This window comes from Chelonoidis abingdonii, chromosome 7 (assembly GCF_003597395.2).
Source record: "Chelonoidis abingdonii isolate Lonesome George chromosome 7, CheloAbing_2.0, whole genome shotgun sequence".
Lineage (NCBI taxonomy): Eukaryota > Metazoa > Chordata > Testudines > Testudinidae > Chelonoidis > Chelonoidis abingdonii.
In genome coordinates, this window is record NC_133775.1 from 34,887,182 (window position 1) to 34,907,863 (window position 20,682).

At 41.7% G+C, this 20,682-nt stretch overlaps 1 protein-coding gene across 1 annotated transcript in view; it reads left to right on the plus strand.

Moving 5' to 3' along the window:
• CCDC18 (coiled-coil domain containing 18) overlaps positions 1-20,682 on the plus strand; it is an 88,932-nt gene that overhangs the window by 27,660 nt on the left and 40,590 nt on the right. The window contains 11 exon segments of the mRNA XM_032773022.2: positions 1,951-2,047; positions 3,868-3,989; positions 4,389-4,698; positions 9,270-9,373; positions 9,499-9,659; positions 10,614-10,834; positions 12,472-12,582; positions 13,551-13,682; positions 14,488-14,622; positions 15,622-15,699; positions 17,510-17,626. Coding sequence (XP_032628913.1) covers positions 1,951-2,047; positions 3,868-3,989; positions 4,389-4,698; positions 9,270-9,373; positions 9,499-9,659; positions 10,614-10,834; positions 12,472-12,582; positions 13,551-13,682; positions 14,488-14,622; positions 15,622-15,699; positions 17,510-17,626 — 1,588 coding nt within the window.

The following is a 20,682-nucleotide window of genomic DNA, read 5'->3' on the forward strand; positions in this document are numbered from 1 at the left end:
GGAGAGCGGGAGGGTTCTTCTCCAGCAATCGCGATTTTCGCCCTAGCCCCTATGCAGCTTGCCTGTGTGCGCAATTGTTCCCCCACCCCTCATGGCAAAGTGGCGCGGACGCAATTAGCCTGCCTGGACAAGGACCACAGTTGGCTCATCCTATAAACTTGCGCAAAGCGCATTGCCCACGCTCTGGCTGACTTTGAGAGTTACAGGGCCGATTTACCGAGACGTGATAGACCACATCACTGGGCTATTCCTCATCTAGGCATGCATTGCATGCGCCATAACCCCCCCTCCTTCTCGCCAGAACATTTCCGTCCTATAAATAAAGCTGCTTACGGAACCCGCTCCTCTGCTGACTTCTTCACCAACAGTTCCAGCTGCTTGCCGACTGGCTGAGCTTCCTCTGGCTTGAGAAGACGCTCCTGGTGCTTGCATGCTTCTGGTTACTCTGGGGTGTTCTCCCACCACACCAGTCCTCAGTCTCGTCTCCTCCTCTTACCCCGTCCCTCCTTCTTCCCCCTCCTCGTCCCTGCTGCTGACTGGTTCCATCTCAGTTGGGTTCTCTGACTGGCAGGATTGGGTCACCCCAAGTCTGCATCCAGCTCCTTGTTAAAAAGGCGGTTCGTTGGGGGGCAGTCCCTGAGCGGCGGTTTCCCTCACTGGGTTTGTATAGGCATCCAGCTTTCTTTAACTTTAACCCTGCACTGCCACCGCGTTCCGTTTTCATGGCCCTTTCGGCATGGACTTTTTGATATTCTGCAATAGGTATTCATAATTTCCTACGCTGGAGCGCAGCTGTGGACTGCCAAGCTTTCCTCCCAATAACACTTGTGACGGTCCAGCCAGCTTTGCCAGTGCTCATTCTGCGTTTTTGGCGCGTTGGGCATTTGGTCACTATTGATTTGCATCCACACGCTGGGTGAGGCACAGGAGGGATTTTAAATATTCCGGGCTTTATAAGGGCGGGTCACTGAGCCGTGGGCGTGGAGTGGCGGAACGATGAGCCAGAGTGGCTGAAAAGGTATTCTGGGGATACCTCCTCATGACGCCTGGAGGCCAATAATCAGTGGCTTTTTGCTGGTCCACACTTTGGTTTGGCGCGGCTTGCATCCCACAGCGCTGGATCATTATCAAGGGCGCAGGTGTACAGCCCAGCGCTGCAGCCGGAGTTGCAGCTCTGGCTGTGCTTGCTAAGTGCGGACAAAGAGTGAGTTGCAGCGCCGTAACCTCACCCACCAGCATTCTTGCACTGGCTCAGTGTAGGCCAGCCTCAGTCTTGCTTGTGGGATATATCTTTTGTATTTGGTGAGCGGTCTCTCATGACTTAACGGTCATATTGTTTGATTTTTAAAGCAAGAGAGGAGAAATAAAACAAGTGGCACTAATTGTTTTATTATACATCAAAGATGGTGTTATGATTTGAAGTGTAACATGCCAGCTGGACCAGGAGGGTTTGAGGGTTCAGCAGTGATTTTTGTTGCTTTAAAGATTCATTAGCCTTATTATTGCTTGGAATTTTAGCTTTATTTAATTATAACTCTACTCTCATATAACCACCAATTATAACATTGATTGGATATAATGCGGCTTTAATGTCGTTCTCGGAGATGCGGTCTGCGCACTTCCGGCGATTCCAAGCAATTTCGATAAACGCTGGTTTTCACCTATAACAAAGTAGATTTTGGCTCTGATGGACAGCGTTTCTATTTGAGGTAGATGGTGTTTTGGCAGATTGTGCCTTTTTTTTTTTTTTTTTTTAACATGAAGCAGTAATTCATATGGTAAGTTAAAGTCCATTTTATTTTAAAAGTTGTATCTAAAACACTAAAACAACTGGAAAGTTGAAAGGAAGGTCAGTTACCCTATGCTATTAATTTATTCTGAATGCATAATTTGGGGAGATAGTTATACCACTTTTGTATCAGTATTCAAAAATATGGCACTTTTTTGTAGAGCTGAACAGCAAAGAAACGAGGCTCTGTTTAATGCCGAAGAGCTGACGAAAGCCTTTAAAAAATACAGAGAGAAAATAACTGAAAAACTTGAAAAGGTAAGACTTGATTATCTGTAGTTTTTGGCCACACAATTAGGATATAAAATGGTAACTGGAATCCGTTTGGTCATATCTAAATGCTAAATGTCAACAGTCTTGGTTCCATTATATTAGAAATGGGGTAAGAGGAAGCCATTGTACCTTATTTTTACTTATTCACACACTTCAGAAATGTCGGCTAAAACATATTTGTAGCCAGCCCCACGTTCAAAGTGTTAGCAGAAGAAATTTTTATTTATACTACTTTAATCACAAAGGCTTCTTAAGTGAATTTGCTGCATCACTGTACCCATGGTAGAGACAGATGATTAAAATAGATATTCAGTTCCATGTGTAATGGCTGCAATGGGAAAACAACTCTCATAAGCAGCATTAATAGTATGTAGGGAGGTTTTGGAAAAAATTAAGTATTGTTGCCCCTTTTGACCCAAGTGACTAGGAAAGTTTGGGGCCCTGTAGTTTGTTCCAGTTGGAGAAATTGACAATGGTCTGGTGCCTTTGATGTAATCTTGTTTATTTACAAAGGATGTCCAAAGTCCTGTTTCTCTCAACACTGGAAGAACAAAATAAATGAGGTGGCTTCTTTGCTTATAGCACCAGATGCTTTCAAACGGCTTGTTCAGGCTGTCTGTGTGGATTTCTTTCTGCTTCTGTCTGTGGTCTTTCAATATGACCTGTATCTCCTCCCCCACTCCCTACACCTACCCCTTAGTCAGAGACTATATGGAGCTGTTCGCTTACTGTGTGGGCTCACATACCCCCTTAGTCTTAGTTGGAGCTCCATAGTTGTCTTTCACCGGTATCTTAAATGAGGGGTGGCTGTCACAGCAATTCAGATGGGGTTTAACCCATCAACAACAGTATAATACAAATATATTATTATGCACAATTCACCTTTTCTCCTTTTAGCTATGAAGTAAGTTCTGAACTCTTGCAATCAAGCTTTTTCTTTTTGTTTCAAGAATACGCCATGAAATTCTAAGGAGATCAGTGCAAAATTAGGATGAAGGGAAACCTAGGCTTGACTAATCCATCCCATGCCTCCAACAGGAATACCTACTTATTCATTATATCTAGCAAGAAAACAAATAACTTCCACAGATAGATAGATTATATGTTCATAGTGTGTTTTAAATTAAAAAATAGTAAGTATGGCCATCTTGCTAGGTACTCTATTCCTCATGTGGAATCTGCTGGCTGAAAACCCCTTTTATCTGACATGTAAACAAAACTATATTATTCATGCTCCCTCCATTCTCGTAGCTGGGAGTACTAAATTAGGGTAGCCACTTTTTAGTCCCTCCTGGTTGTCTGTAAGTCATCCAAAGGAACTCATGCCAGGAGCAAAGTTGGGGAGAAATTGAGCAAGCACTGTTTTCCCCTGGTTTTATCTTCCACAGCTGTTACGGTGTAAGTCTGTAACTTTTCCTCTTGGGTAGAAATAGGAGTCAAGGAATCACATAAGCCTTCAGCAGTTGCCCCGGAAGGTGAATTTGCCACTGGTTAACCTTCTGTGGTCATGGAGATTGGCAAGACTGTACTGCATACCTTGACATCACTGCTGACCAAAAGTAGGCCCTAAAATACCAAAGATATTCTTACTTTTTATCCTGTCAACTAAAGAAAAAACTTTCCCCTGCTCTCCCATGCCTCAGAACAGCAGTCAGTATGGTTACCTTTCTGTGTATTATAAAGGAAGTGAGATAGTAGCAATCTTTGCAATATAAAGCAACTTAGTTTGTTTATTCTTTGTCAGAATACTCAGACTGTTTGCAGCTTAAATAATTGTTTTCATCATACAACAATGTGTTTTTAAGGTTCAAGCTGAAGAAGAAACTTTAGAGAAAAATCTAATTAATTGTGTAAAGGAAAAAGAAAAGTTGCATGAAAAATGTGTTGCCTATAGAAATGAACTTGAAATCACAAAGGAACAATTAAGGTAAATGTGTGTGTGTTTTTTAAATTTACGTATCTTAGTTTTACCCTGTTCCTGGATTTCTCTATCTTCAGAATAGTTACAGTGGCATTGGCATATCTCTCAGCACCCTAACAACATTTCAGCCTTTAACTGGATGGACCAATCGTAAGAATGAGAGGATAATTTAGTCTCCTTGTTGTTTTATTCCTTAGTTTCTCTGCTTTTGACTGAGAAAAGGCTACTAAAAAGTTAGTGTCTTTTAGACTCCCAGATGAACGAAAATAATTAATCAATTTTTGTGGGGGGTGCCTTTCTGCCAGTATATCTGATAGCCAAAGTCCTAGCAACACTCCTACCTCCTGGAGTTTTTGTAGAACTATCCTTTAGATTGTATATATTTGTTGTTGTTGTTTTTTGTAGAGAATTAAAGGATGAGAACCGTAGTGCAAAAGAAGAGATGAGGAGTCTAGAGGCAAAAAACACTGAAATTGTGTCACAGCTAACACAGTCTGAACAGAAGATCCTGAAGCTTGAGAGTGAACTTAATGATAAAGTAGTAGTACTTAAAGAGAAAAGTGCCCTAGTAAGTGAAAATGCAGAGCTAAAAGCACTTATTGCACAGCAAAATGATCGCCTAAAATTATGTCATCAAGAAATTGAGAATTCAAGAGAAGAACTGAGCACCTTGGAAACTATTATCTCCCAGTTGTCGCTAGGTACATCTAAAGAGGTACAGTAATTGATACATCATTATAAATTTCACACCTTGTAGAATACTAACCAGGTACAGTACTATCTGGAAATGTTGCTTAGCTTATTAGTATACTATTTTTGTTACTTCTAAAATGCACTGATGAAGATACAGTAATGTGTAATTATACATTTTACTTTATCTGAATCAAGAACGTGTGTGTGTGTGTGTGTGTGTGTGTGTGTGTGTGTGTATATGAACTCTCAGGAATGTAGAAACTGCAGTACTGGAGTAGATTAATAAATGTTCATCTTGTTTTGTACCCTGCCTCCCTCTGGCCTGCATTGATTCTTCAGAGGCAGACTTACTTTCCAAAACACCACTAAGTAATACAGTGTGATACTGGGGCTCCTGTCTGTTGAACAACATGAGGTTTCCCAGATGGTGAAGGTGCAACTTCTGTAATAGCTTCAGCAGGGGGCATGGAGCAGTGAGAGCAAGGGAGAGACTTGCTGACAGAGCTTGTAGCTACATTTTCTGAATGGCAAACTTCTGGGTCTGTGCCTTGTCATGGCGTGACAGCTTGCGTGCTCTAACAATCCTCCGCATATGTGTTGTGGGGACGGACGGACTGGACTTTTTGCTCCTGGTAGGTTCATTCATGCTGGATTGTCCGTGGGGGAGGGGCCAGACAAAACAGACACCCTGGTCCTCTGGGTTGGGTATTAGGCACTGGGCTAACAACCCTGTCCCGTAAAAAAAGACTTGGAAACAGCGATGGAGAAATTGAATATTACTGTGTATGATGGCCTTCAGAAATCAGTGACCTGTATGACTGCCAGTGGTGAAAGCCAAAAGGAAGCCACTGGCACAAAGACTGATGTGCTCAACACCAAGACAAAAACCAAACTTGATTTTTGGAACGTAAAGACAATGTACGAAATAGGAAAGCTAGCTCAGGTCACTGCAGAGATGAGACGCTACAGCTTACACATTTTGGGCATCAACGAGAGCAGACAGATGGGATCGGGAAGATTAACAGCAGCCTTAGGAGAAACTCTGCTGTATTCTGGATGGGATGATGGACATCACCATGGGAGAGGAGCATTCCCTTCTTTAATGGAAGTCTATCAGCAGCAGACTTATGAGAGCCAGACTGAAAGGGAAACACAGTAATATCGCCCTGATTCAGTGCTATGCTCTGACAAATGACAGTGATGAAGAAGTAAAGGACAAATTCTATCTTGCATTACAGGCGGAGTTAGAGAGAGTACTATGCCATGACCTAACTATCATCAAGGGAGACCTGAATGCCGAGGTTGGTAAGGACAACATGAACAACAACAAAGCAATGGGAAGACATGGATATGACACCATGAATGAAAACGGAGAGAGGCTTGTTGATTTCTGTAATATAAATGACCTAGACATAGAGGGAACTCATTTCAACATAGTGAAATTCACAAGCTGACATGGTGTTCTCCAAACGGCAGAGATAAGAAGCAGATTGACCATATGATGATAAATGGTGACGCTCACTGACAGATGTGAAAGTGAGAAGGGGTGCAGATGTTGGCAGTGACCACCACCTTGTGATAGCCTCCATCAAGCCAACACTGAGAAGTGTGTGTCCACCAAACAAGGGGCATAGACTTTATGACATTAACAAGCTACAGTCCCCTGAAACACAGAAAGCCTTCGTTCTGCAGTTAAAGAACAGGTTTCAGGCACTTACAGACCTTGATGAAAAGGAGGGGAATACAGATGAGACGATCAACAAGAAGTGAGATAAAGTAACAGCAATTTATAAATAGAGCAATGAAGCCTGTCTAGACTACAGGCAGAAGGAAGGAGTGGTTTACACGCAGCACATGGAATGCCATAGAAACCAGATGAGCCCTGAAGAAAGGTGTTTTTTAGACACAAAATCACAGAAGCTAAAGAACAGATATCACGAGCAGTATAGCAAGGCACACTGGGAGGTCAAATGCCTTGTGAGGGTGGACAAAGGGCATTATATTGATAACCTGGCAACACATCAGAGGATGCAGCTGCTTGTGGTGAACAAGGAACCGTCTATAAAATGATGTGGCTTATTAGTGGTACATGGCAGACACCAACAAACACTCTCTTCAGGGACAAACAAGGCTACCTACTAACAACAACAGAAGAACTAGAAATGCACTGGCCTGAACATTTTAAAGAATTGTTGAACAAGGAGCCACCTAAAGAGGAAGCAAACATCCAAAAGGCAGAAAAAGATCTTGATATCAGCACAGACACTCCAGCTAAGGAAGAGAGAATTCAAGCCATCAAATCCTTAAAAAATGAGAGAGCTCCTGGCATGGGTAACTTGAATGCAGAATTGTTCAAGGTAAATCCTGAGTTAGCAGCATCTATCCTGGCCCCTCTATTTACATCAGTCTGGGAAGGGGAAAAAGTGCCGGATGAGTAGACCAATGGGGTTATAGTGAAGACACCAAAGAAAGGAACAATCAGTGATTGTAATAACTGGTTTGGTATCACATTTTTATCTGTGCCCAGTAAAGTATTGTGTAAAATCATAGTCCAGTGTATATCAGAGGCAGTTGATAGCAAGCTAGATTTCAGAAAGGGCGTGGATGCATAGACCAGATCTTCACTCTCTGAAAAATAATTGAACAATGCAACTCTGCATACATTTCATAGACTTTGAGAAGGCTTTCAATAGCATTCACAGGACCAGCCTATGGTACATTCTGCAGGCATGTGGAATCCCTCTCCATATAATCAAAAGCTTTTATTTCAACTTTACATGCAGTGTTGATCACAGTGAGCTCAGTTTTGAAGTCAGAACAGGAGTATGTCAAGGGTGTGCTATGTCTGCAATCCTCAATATTGCCATCGACTGGGTAATGCAGCGTACAACAGAAGATGTGCCAAGAGGCATTAAATGGATACGCTTCTAATCCCTTGAAGACCTGGACTTTGCAGATGATCTCGCTCTCTGATCACATACCCAACACCATATACAAGAAAAAACAACTTGATTCCACGCATTCAGACAGTAAATTGGACTGAAAATCAGCTGCAATAAGACAGATATCATGACCTTTAATATTGCCTCACCATTGCCAGTATGGATAGAGGATTATGTTCTCACCAGTTTAGAAACATTCACATACTTGGTCAGCACCATCAGCCAGGATGGTGGAACAAGCCAGGACATCCGGAACAAAATCAGTGAAGCCAGGAACACCTTCAGGTGCTTAAATACAGTCTGGAAATCATCTAAATACAACACCAAAATCAAACTCAAGATTTATCATAGCTGCATACTTGCAACATTTACTTTATAGTGCAGAATGCTAGGGAATGAAACAGTGTGACATGTCCAAAGTCCTCCGTATCTTTTGGCCGAGAACACTCTCAAGCCAGGATCTACTGACACAGTGCAGCCAAAAGGATATGAGCACTAGCATTGCCAGGAGGCACTGGAGATGGATTGGCCATGTGCTGCAGATGGAAACTGATTCCATTGCCAGAGTGGCAATAAGATGGACAACTGAAGGGGAAATGAAAACTAGGTCGCCCGAAAACAACATGGTGAAGAGCTGTGGAAGCTGAGCTGAAAAACCTGGGCACGGTTGGGGAATCATTGAAAGACCTTGCCAGAAATACACAGGAGTGGAGGAGCTTTGTCGCTGCCCTAAACACCAAAGGCATAATGGAAACATGATGGTGATGATTGATGAAGAAACTTCATATGGCTCACCAGAATGAAGCTCTGGTCCATCAAACTGGGACTTGCACTTGTGAAATTTTATCGGGTTTGCAAGAAATTTGGTGGGTAGAGCATGGATGGGAAAGGGTCACAAAAAAAACCCAAGATCCGGTGCTGTATGGAGGGTAATTTTTGATGAGCAGAGCTTGGGAGGTGGACTAGGTAGCAGGGCCAGATAGGCAGCATTGGAGAGCAGGAGTACATTGTGGATGTTGATCTCTCCATCTGCTTTTCATTCCGTAAATGTCCAGGGTTATTAGGAAAGTTGAATAACACTGTTGTGTAATTTTTTGAATCTCCAAAGTGAGCTGTCTCAGACATGTTGTAATAATGCCAATTTCAAACTGAGTGGCTTTTAATCAATTTTTTTTTTTCAGGAAAGTTAGTAATTATTATTTTATCCAAATAATTTAATAGAAAATTCAGATGTCCTCTCAACTATAATTGTGAAACATTGGGAGATTAAATTCACTTATTGAAATAAAGCAGAATTAACTTTCCTTTAAGTGAAAAGTTCAAAACAAGCTCAGCTTTGGAGTCATTACTGATACTTCATAAGTGTGATATTTAATGGCTAAAATTTTCAAATTAGTGTCTAAATTTAAATGTAGGCATCTAAGTATATGACCTGAGTTTCAAGGTGTCCATTGCCCATAGCTCCATTTGATGGGACCTCTGATGCTTACCCCCTCCAAACGTCACTTTTTTAAGGACTCTATGTATAGGTACCCACTTAGGCCAGGATGTTCAAATCTTTGTGCCTTGCAAAACATTCTGCTTGTACAGTATGTGAATTTATCATAGAAAAAGTTTATATTTTTATTAGTTCTTTTTTCTTAACTTGCAGTTTAAATTGCATCACTCGAAACCTCAGATGGCCAGTTCCTCTGCAAAGGAAGCTATGTATGCCTCTTGTTGCGAATCAAACAAATCCTTGATTGCAGATCTAAGGTATATTTTTAAGGGCCCTGAACTATAGCAAGACTTTAGAATAGTATTTAGGAGGTATTGCTACTGGCAAAGAGAGAAAAATACTTTTTTTCCCATAACATTTTATATATTTTTCTTTGTGCTAGAATAAAACTGGCAATGAAAGAAGCAGAAATTCAAAAGCTTCAGGCAAACCTAACTGTCAGTAAAGTAGCTCAACATCTTTCTAATGATTATGAGGGACAAGAAAGTGGCAGATTACATGGCCTAGAAACAGAACCTGTAAAATTGATTGGAAATCAAACAGGTGAGCATGGTGAAAAATAGTGCACTTAAAAACTATAAAATTCCTTCTGACATAGTTATTTAAAAATGACTGCAGAATGCGAGTTAACATTTGTGTAGGTTTTAATTTTGCTATTTTAATATTTTCTGTAATAAGATAACAGATGCCCTTATGGAGAGCAAGGGTTTAGCTACTTTGGTATTTATCATAGTCTTGAGGCTCAATGTGCATTTTAATTTTTATTTACACCTCTACCCCGATATAATGTGACCTGATATAACAGGAATTTGGATATAACACGGTAAAGCAGTACTCTGGGGGGCGGGGCTGAGCTCTCCAGCAGGTCAGCGTGTTAAGGGTGGGAGGCAAGTGGGTGGGCAAGCAGGGTGAGGAGGCGAATGGGGAGGTGAGTGGTAGGCAGGAAGGGGATGAGGAGGCAGGTGGACGGGAAGACAGCAAGCAGGAGAGCGGCAGTTGGGCAGACATGGGGAGGACCATGTTGTAGAGGGGTGTGTATTTATTTTATTTTAATGGGCTCTCCATGACTTGCCCTGGCCCCAGACTCAAAATATGTTAAAAATGGATAACTTAAGTTTCTCCCTTTTCTGGTATGATGAGGTGTCCAGTTATTCATTTTTTCCTTTGTTCTTTTTCTACCATCATTAGGGCACTTCAGCTCTAGAAAAGTAGGATTGTAGATTTCTGATTGCCCTCAGTGCTGCACAATAAAATGACTTCAGGTGGTCATTCATAGCAGTGCATTTTGTGCTTTTTCTCCCAAAGCCTAAATGTAAGCTCCACAACAGGCATTGACTTCTGAGGGCAAAATTTTCTGAGGTTACTCTTGAGCCCTGGGGCTCCTGTGGTAGCTTAACATGCTGCTGTCAAACTACTTGTCATCAGGCATGTCTTTTTACAACTTGATTATCTCTCATTTTAATTGTCCATCTATAAATAAAACTTTTTTTAAAAAAGAAGAGAGAAAATGTCAACAATGGAAGCTCATCAGTAAACAGTTTGAAAAGGAGCGTCAAAGATTCACAAGAGAGATAGAAGAGTTATGTGCTAAGCTGTCAAAAGCAGAAGAGGAGAATTCTTCTTTAAAGACCAGCATGGCCCAGAGAGCCAGTCAGTTTCAAATTATACAGGAAGAACTACTGGAGAAGGCTGAAAAAACTACTAACTTAGAGCGAGAAGTAAGTTGTTAGGAGGGCTGAAAAGTGTATCACGTTTGATCACTGAATTAAATGCAATAATTGACACAATTCCCCTTTTTTGAAAACTTTCATTGCCATGTTTGTTTTCTGATGCAAGACTATTTGGAGAGAATATGAATTAGATTTACTGGGGATGTAGGAAAATCTGGAGGTAAAACTCAGACGGTAATATGTTAATAACATCAGAAATCCCAGGTTATAAAGCTGCTGTGTAAATTGCTGCTATTTAGATTGTCAGGGGGTGCCCTCTTGTGGTAGACGTGTGTGTGAGTGATTGAGGGGAGGGGGGAAAACAAAACCTACTAGTGCAGGGGCAGGCAAACTTTTTTTTTTTTTTTTTGGCCTGAGGGCCACATCGGGTTTCCAGAATTGTATGGAAGGCTGGTTGGGGGAGGCTGTGCTGCCCCAAACAGCCAGGCGTGACCTGGCCCCGCCCCCTATCCAACTCCTCCCCCATCCCCTGCTTACAGCCCTCCCGGGACTCCTGCCCCATCCACCCCTCTCTGTTCCCTGTCCCCTGAACCCCCTGCCACCCTATCCAACCCCTCCTCTGATTCCTGACTGCCCCTTCAACCACCCCTTCTCCCTGACCACTCCTGGACCCCCTGCCCCTGACTTGCCCCCACCACCCTTACAAGGACCCCCATCTCTTTCCTGATGTCTCTCCCCGCCCCGACCCCTGCCACCATGTTCCCTGCCCCCTATCCACACCCCTGCCTCCTGACCACCCCCAAACTTTCCTGCCTTCTATCCAACACCCCCCCCTCACCCCCCCGCTCCTTGCCCCCTTACCGGGACTACAGCCATGCCTCCCAGAGCACCAGGACAGGCAGCTGCGCCATGGTGCAGCTCAGCACACCGGGTCAGGCAGCGGCTATGCAGCTGTGCTGCTCGGTCGCCCAGAGCATTGTGCTGGTGGCGCAGCAGGCTGAGGTTGCGGGGGAGGGGCTGGGGGCTAGCCTCCTGTGCAGGAGCTCAGGGGCCGGGCAGGAAGGTCCCGTGGGCCAGATGTGGCCCGCGGGCTCTAGTTTGCTCACCTCTATACTAGTGGATACCCAAATGCTGAGTATGTATTTAATGAGAAATATGCTGAATATCTGCCAGAGACCAGAACTGTTACTAGATAATCACAAGAGAAATTAAGACAATGAAAGCTATAACTCACCAATAGCATTAAACGGCATTAGCATTCAAATTCCTAACGTGTATATCCAGTTTCAGCATAATTTGTTTTCTAATGGCTGTTTTAATGACCCCAAATATTATAGATGTCTAACATTTGACTCACTATTGTGGCGTTGTAATTATGGTAAATTGCACACATTGAAGATAAGTTGCCTTAAAATTTCTTTTCTATGTAACTAATAAAAAGTAATAGTTAATAACAAGTCAGTTTTCAAGAAAGCATTCACAAATAATTGAACAAACCTTAAATCAGTTGTCCTACATAATCTTTACCTACCATACTGCTCTTAGCAGGCTGTACTTACACTACATATGCACCATTATATAAACATCACAGTTAGAAAAATATACACGTGCATAGGTCTTGATAATCATATGTTTAGGAAAGAAAAATAATCTCTTTTAATGGTTTATATTCTGTTTATTTTCAGATAACAAAGAAATCCTCTCAGCTTTCAGTACTTGAAAAGCAGTTGGAAGAAAAGACAGTTGCTTATTCTGCTGCTGCTGCAAGGTGCACTGAGCTGGATCAGGAGCTCATAGTAAGAAATTTTCATTGAGAAGTCATAATTGTGTAAAATCACACAATTTTGGTGTGTTACTGTATATTTTTAGTTGTTATGCTGGCATTATACATGTACAAACCAGATAGAGTGAAAGATCTCTTAGTACGGATCACACAATTTTAATAACCCAAATAATCTTGCTTTAAAGAGACTATCCTGGAGTTTTTACCCTTGAACTCCCATGAAAATTCTTAAATGGATATAAATAGTTTTCTTTATATTACATATGGAATGAAATCCAGGCGCCACTGAAGTCCATGATGGTTTTGCCAATTACTTCAGTAGCGCCAGGATTTTACTCATATGTTTTAAATCCAAGAAGCAGTCACTTTTGTAAGTATATAGAAATATTTTTTTAAATTGTCTTTCTACAGTTTTTTGCAGTATAGGAAAATATTTGTCAGTTAGAAAAATTTAATGATTGAAAATCCAGCTCTTTCCTGTACCGTTACATTTGAAAAAGAATAACAGTGCAAAGTTATTAAAATATTTTAGTTTTTACATGCTTAAGATTGCTCTCTTCACTTCCTTCATATTTAGTATTCATCGCTGTCAAATTACTTTATTTTCCTTTCATGGCCTCATGACATTTCTTGTAAGAGTAGGGGTTTGCCTTGGCATCCTTGGCCAACATTTTCCTTCACTCACTACTGTGTGCTGTCATCTGTGCCAGCTGTCCATCTGACAGCTACCCTCCATGTCTGAGATGGCTGCATTTCAGTGGTGCTCCATGTTTACAATGTACTTTGTAAAATGCTTTGAGATTTTACAGGGTGAAAAATGCTATATAGATGTAAAACATTAATATTAAATTCCAGTTTTATCTATTGTTCTTATGAGTCTGAGTCTTTCATACTTCCTTATTGCTTACACAAAAAATAACCCATTACCTGATATCAAAAGATCTATATATTCTGATTAAGGATTTTAAAAAATGTTTCCAGGAAAAGAATGGCCAGATTCGCAACTTGGAAGCAAATATCAATGAAGAACATGAGCAAGTAACTATAGCTTTTGAAAAAGCAAAGTTAATTCATCTTGAACAGCACAAAGAAATGGAAAAACAGATTGAAATAGTAAGAGATTATGCATTAATGTGTGTGTCATATATATCTCTAATGTTTTCTATGTAAATTTAATTTCCGTATCTTCATTCCTCAGTAATTCTGGGGTTAAAAAGTTCATGGTATCTCCTCCATACACTCCCTCTTTTCAGCATTCAGCGTTATAAAGACTGTCCCCTGGAGACTTGTGACTCTCTTCTCTGCCATGTAGAAGTGAAAGTCTGACACCTCTATAACACCATCACCTACTTCCCTGGACCCCAGGAAGACCTCTTCCGCTGGGTCCTTAATGTGGGGAGAAAGTGGAGACTGACTTGAGCATCTCTCCTCTGGCCATGGGGAGAATCCCCAGCCAAAATAATACAGCCCCAGGCATTATTTTCTTTCCCACTGAGACAGAGTGATCTTTGATAACGTTCCTCCAATTTTTTTAGAAACATTTAATAACTTCACATGACCTTTTTTGAAACTGAAACCCTTACTGCTTGCAGTCATGGAAGATTTCATGTCATATTTTGCAAAAGTAGAGTAGTATGTCTTGTTGTCTTGACCAATTTCAGCATGCAAAGTAACTATATTCTGCCTATGTTCTCCTGTTGCTTTAATCAAAAATGTAATTTTTATACCTGTTCCTAGATTGTATGGTGTTGCTGATGGCATCAATATGATCATTTTGTGTTCACTCTAGGGGTGACTGCTTTTTGGTGGTAAATGAACCAAATAGAACCATATGTGTAGATGGTTTTTAAATCTCAAAAGAGGCTTTTATAAGAAACTACATTAAAACAATAAATAATGGATTTTTTTTTGTATATAGCTTCAGACTCAGTTGGCTATGAAACACCAGCAAATTAATGAACTAGAGAAGACAATGTCTGTTTTACAAGAAGATATTGTATGTAAACAGCGTCACCTTGAATCATTGGATCGACTGCTGATAGAAAGCTGAGAGGTAATATTGACTATTAATTCTGTCTAATAGCAAACCAAATGTTGATTGATTAGTTTTTAGAGATGAAGGGCTGGGTTCTCTCTCTTAATTTTGCTGGGTACAGGAAAGATAGGGGTAGACGGAGATGGGTGGGGTTTTTTGTTTTTAAGCCATCTTTGCCTGCTCCCTAATTCTGGCCTCTGTAACTGTTGCAACCTAGACCAGTCCCAGAGCTGCTCTAAATTGCCCTGACTTTAATGACCCTCCATGGCTTTTATTCCAGCACAGAATAGCACTCGGGTGACATCGTGACTTGCATCTCAATATGCCTCCTCCGCTAGGGACAAGGAAGGAGGCCAGCATAGAGCCTTACATCTGCTCTGTGTCAGGTGAAGAACTATCCTATAATTAAGGCCCTATGTAACTTGCGATGTTGCAGATTCTACAATATTAGGCTTCCATTGCACTTTTGACAGTGGGAGCCTGGCCACACCGGGGCTGAGAGCAGGAGCCCCTGCTGTCAGCCCAGGGTGGCTGCTGTCAGCCCCAGGCCTCTGCTCTCAGACCTGGGTGGCCAACAGCAGGAGTGCCCACTCTCAGCCAACAATGGAAAATTGCAGAACAGTAATAATGGGCTTTATTATCGCAAATAGTAAGGTCCATTATTACTTTTCTGCAATTTTCCATGGCTTGTCTGCAACTCAGCTGGAATATTTTTGACTATCATCCTGCAGTTCAAGTAGGGCCTTACCTATAATGAGAATATTCTACAGGAGCAGCCTACACTCTCTCTTTATAGCCTCTTTCTGCCATTAGGGAAGTGTAAAGGGACCACAACGTAACGGAATCAGGGCCAAATTAATTAGAAGTAAAATGCATGTTAATACAGTATAAAGACAAACATTTTTATCACTAACCAAATATTTTTTCATTTTCTAGTATGCTGGTTTCCCGTAGTATAACTTTTATATGTTCAGTTATATTCACATCTTGTCTCCTTTGGTAAATCTATGCAAACAGGAAATGGAAAAGCAAAATACCAAGAAAGAAGAAGCTTTGAAAATGTTGCAAAGCCAATTAACGGAAGAAACAATCAAAGTAAGTATGATTTTTCTTGTTTTTGATTAATACCTTTTTCTTTTTTGAATTGCCATATTTATGTAGCTCTTTTCCATTCCCTCTGGGTGAGACACCTCCAAGTTACTTATAGAGCTCATGTAAATATTCCAAAAGGTGTCATTACCTTCCAGTCCTCCTTTCATCTTTCATTTAAGAATGAACAAACAAAAGAGAAATATGATAGTGAAACTTGCTTTAAGTGACTGCTGTATGTACCAACAAAAATCATTTGTGTGGCTAGGATGCTCTCATAGTACAAGTAGAGCAGAATTGGAATTGCTACATTTGGAGATAGTTTTGGGAGTCTCTAAAGACAAGAGAGTGACGAATAAGGGTCTCTTTTTTTCAGGTTTCACTATAATATTTATTTTAGGCTAAATAGTAACTGTAAAAGTAAACTTACTTCTTCAAACTCTTTAGCCCGTTAACTCCTCGTACTAGTGTCTGTCTGGCAAGTCTCTTCAGTGCAGTACTGGTAACAGTAGTTTTGCCAAGCAATGCCATCTTGTGCTGTAATACCATTTGAATTCATAACCTAAGATTGATTGGGATGAGAAGCTATCCAAGAATCATAGATTATTAGGGTTGGAAGGGACCTCAGAGATCATCTAGCCTACCTTAAGGATTGAACTCACAACCCTGGGTTTAGCAGGCCAATGCTCAAACCACTGAGCTATCCTACCTATCGTCTGGGTGCTTTAAGAAGTGGTGTTGGTGATTCAGCAGGTGGCCTGCTTCCGTCCGAGTTTGTACTGAACCAGTGGTCTGTTACTGTTACAGGGTACTGCTGCCAGTGGTGTTTCTCAGGTGAAATATAAAATGAAAGTCCCTGACGACTTCTAGCAGAGATAACTTGAAGCTTTTTTCCCTGCCTCCCTTTAAAAAAAAATAATAATAATAATGTATGTGTGTGTGTGTGTAATCTCATGGTCTTGTAAAATTCTAGTGTGGAAAACTGCAGACTGCCTGTCTAAATTTTCCACTGCTGTTACAATTTGATATGGAAATCTTCACTTCGTTCCCAACGCTTTTTAATGTTACAATTGCTGCATTTCACCTCAGAGATCGTTGCGGTTCCTAGTTATTGCTGTATATAAATTGTGTATCTAAGTTTGTGATTTCGGGGTGCAAGTCCAAATTAGTAGTAATGTAAATGTAAGATACATTTGTTAAATTGTCAACATCATCATCATGCTCTGCTGTTTTTATGTTTACTTGTTCTTTCCCTCCTGATGAAACTCAGGAACTGCAGTTTCAATGCAGAAAATAAAAATGGATCTGCTATTTTGTAATCGCACAATAAAATATTTTGGTTTTAGATATGAATCTTCTTTGAGTGTTGACTTGTCATAATTTACATAAGACTGTATCATTCTCAACCTTATGAAGATATCCCATACATAAAGCTGGCATTTTATAGCCTTTTAATGACTTCCTCTGTAAATAATGCACAAGTGAATAGCTGACTAAGTATTGTGAATACATATATATATGTCCTTAAACTGTAGCTGATGACAGATATTGTTATGTCTTTGCATAATTGATAATCTCTTATGACTTAAAAACCTAAATTTTGTAAGCTTTTGTATGAATATTTTTCATTATTTAAATGTTATGTTAAAAATAAATTTTCAGAGAATTTAAAGATTTTTTTGAATCCATATTTGTAGTTATATCACACAAAATGGCAGAATTAACAAGCAGGTTTTAATGAATTATTTTAGACTTCTTGATCAATTCTGAACAGCTAGTCATTACTTATTTTAAATGGTCTCTTACATCTAACTAGGTCAGACAACTAGAGTCAGCACTAGACATTTGTAAGGAAGAGCTTAGATTGTATCTGAGTCATTTAGAAGAAAATAAGGAGTCATTTGAAAAGCAGCTAAAGAAGAAGTCTGAAGAGGTAAACTTTAATTTGTTTTATTAACTTTGTTTTTCTCTGTTACAGATAAAAACTGATGTTATCCGTTATCAGATATTAGAATTTGTGCCTAAAAGGAGGATATAGTAGGCAAGGAGAGAGGTGAACAACGTAGGTGAAAGAGATGAACAGTAGGGATTGTGAAAAGGGGCAAATTTTTGTGACAAAGAGGGAGAAGCAATAGAACTTTGTGAGAGTGGAAGTGGTAGGTGAAAAGTAGTAGTATCCAATATAAGGGAGTTGTTAGTAAAGCCAGAGAAGCAGGATCAGGAGGAAGGATACATTCAGTTAAGGAATGACTGAGATTGAGAGGGCTATTGCGGTTGTGTTAATGTTTAGCTAATCAAAAAGAAGTTAGCGAGGTGACTAGATTGTAGTATAGGTATAGGGGTACCTTCATGGCGGGGGAAAACAGGTACTAAATGGCTCTTTAAGTGTGTGGTGAAAAGCATAACAAGAACCAGTTGTTGGAAATTTAAAGCCAGACAAATTCAAATTAGAAATAAAGCACAAAATATTGCCAGTGAGTGATTTAATTATTGGATCAAACTGCCAAGAGAAATGATGGATTCCCTATCTCTTGGATGCCTTTCTGGAAGATACACTTTAGCTAAACACAAGTTATTTGGCTCAGTATAAGAATAACTGGATGAAATTTTATGGTTTATGATACACAGGATGTCAGACTAGATGGTCTACTCTTCCCTTCTGACCTTAAAATCTATAACTGATATTTAGAGATGGGGAGACTGGATAGTGGGGCAAGGTTAACGGTAAAGATTGGTAATCATGGCTAAGATATTCATCAGTGACTGGTGATAGTGGGTGCCTCCATATTTGGGTGTGCAACTTGAGATGCTTTAAAAGGACATGACTTTTCAGAAAATGTTGAGCATCCAGCCCCTGAAAATTGGGCTCCTTTAACATGTCTCAAATTAGGTACCGAAAGTCACTAATCATTGTTGAAAATCTTGGATCATTTGCATATAGGTGGTAATTGGAGGAGAGGGGAACAGATTGAGTTTACAAAAATAGAGAAGAGCAGAGGAACCAGGACAGAATGTGAAGGGGAAAATGAGCCGCTGAAGGAAGAGAACCAGGAACCACAAAATTGCAAAGCCAAGAGAGAATAGGAAGCTGAAGACGAGTGATCAACTGTTAATTTTACATTACCTCTTTTTTTTTTTTTTTTATATAGGAAAGATAACTTATAGATAAGACCCTGTGGAAATCACAGTTGTGTTGTTTTGTTTTTGTTTTTGTTTTAAATTCTCAGCAGTGTCACTGGTAAGTGTTTTGAATTTCATCGGATGTGGACAGCTGCCACGCCTCCTCCTGCCCCTGAGAATTGCTGCAATTTTTTTCCCAACAGCAAGGAGGCAGAAGTGGCCATCTCAGCTTCCACTTCCCTGCTAAGGCTGCTTGTGGAGGGTTAGCAGGCTGGGAGGTGGTGGTGCCAGTCCTATCCTGGGGAGTATGAAGGATGGTAAGCCAGAGGCCGTTGGGGGTATCTCACCAGATGGCACCAGACATCCCACCCAGCGTGATCCAGGACAGGGACTGTAAACCTGGTTCGCTCTGCACTCAGCTCGCACCTAGGCTGCTGCTGCTGCTGCTTCTTGGCTGGCTGGCTGGTGGGGAGATAGGAACAGGACAGACAAAATGCATTTCTTCTTCGAGTGATTGCTCATGTTTATTCCGCAGTAGGTGTGCATGCTCTCCACGTGCACCGGTGATGGAAGTTTTTCCCCTAGCAGTACCCATAGGGGAGTGCTCCTAGTGACCTCTGGAGTGGTGCCTCTAGGGTGTGATATAAGGGGCGCTGTGCACACGCCCCCCATCCTGTTCTTTCTTGCCGCCTGTGAAGGTGCATCAGAACTGCTCTGCTCCAGGTAGTCTGCAGCTTTCCTCTAGAACTCTTGTTCATTTGTAGTAGTAGCACCTGTAGTTGAAGTAGTTTAGATTAGTGTTAGTTTAGTTTAGTGCACCCGGGTTGGGGCATGCTCCAGGCTTTAAATCGTGCAACACTTGCAGGTGGCCGATGCCAGTGAGTGACCTGCATGCGGACTGTTTACTCTGCCTTGGGGAAACCCATCTCCACGATTGCTGCAAGATTTGCAGATCTTTCAAGCCTTGGATCAAGAAAGAAAGAGTCGTTCGGCTCCTAACCATTCTGATGGAGCTGGCGTTGACCCCGACTCTAGCCACGGTGTCGGTGTGCGGCGATCCTTCAGTGCCTCCTGTCCGCGGGGCACACCAAGAAGGCTAAGAAGAGGAGCAAGACCGGGGGAGAGACTGGACCCGTTCTCAGTCCCCTCGGCCCCCAGGCCTCCATCTCAGGTATAGCAGAGTAGCCTGGCCCAGTCAGCGCAGGCTTCCCTGGATGTCCAGGTGCCCTCCACACTGGAGGCCCTGCAAGCAGCCCGGGATGTTATGTCCCTACTGGTACCAGGGGCACTGCCGCCATTGGCTCCCTGGTCCAGAGGCAAGCCACTGCTTGGATTGCTGCAGTTGCCTCCTGCTCGGTACCATTTGCGTTCGAGGGAATGTTCCCGATGCTGTTTACCGCTCAGTGACCATCCCATACATAGTCCACGCCAGTCACCGTCGACCCCCACGAGGTTGTCTGGCTGGGTTCTGACTGACAGGGGTTCCAGACACTGCTCTGCCTCGAGGGACCATAGACTTCACGAAGGGAGTGGGCCCCGTTGAGACTGAGACTGATGGCACCAGAGGTCCTCGTCTCTGAGAGGCTACTGTAGCCCGTCATGATATGGGCATTGATGCTGTTCCTGCTCATCGTCTCGCTCCAGGACCCTGTTGCGGCACTGCTCCCACAGTCCCGGGCGTCGATCGCTGGCGCCTTACCAGCGGATCTGCCCACTGGAGCTGATTGTGGAGCAGCTACTATTGGCAGTACCGTTCCTCCATATTGGGATCATGCTGTTGTGGTTGGCACCGTTCTTGACACCACTGCTCCTCTTAGTCCAGGGACAGCAGCAGATCATATGCTAGCCCACCCTCCCTTTGTAGTCGTC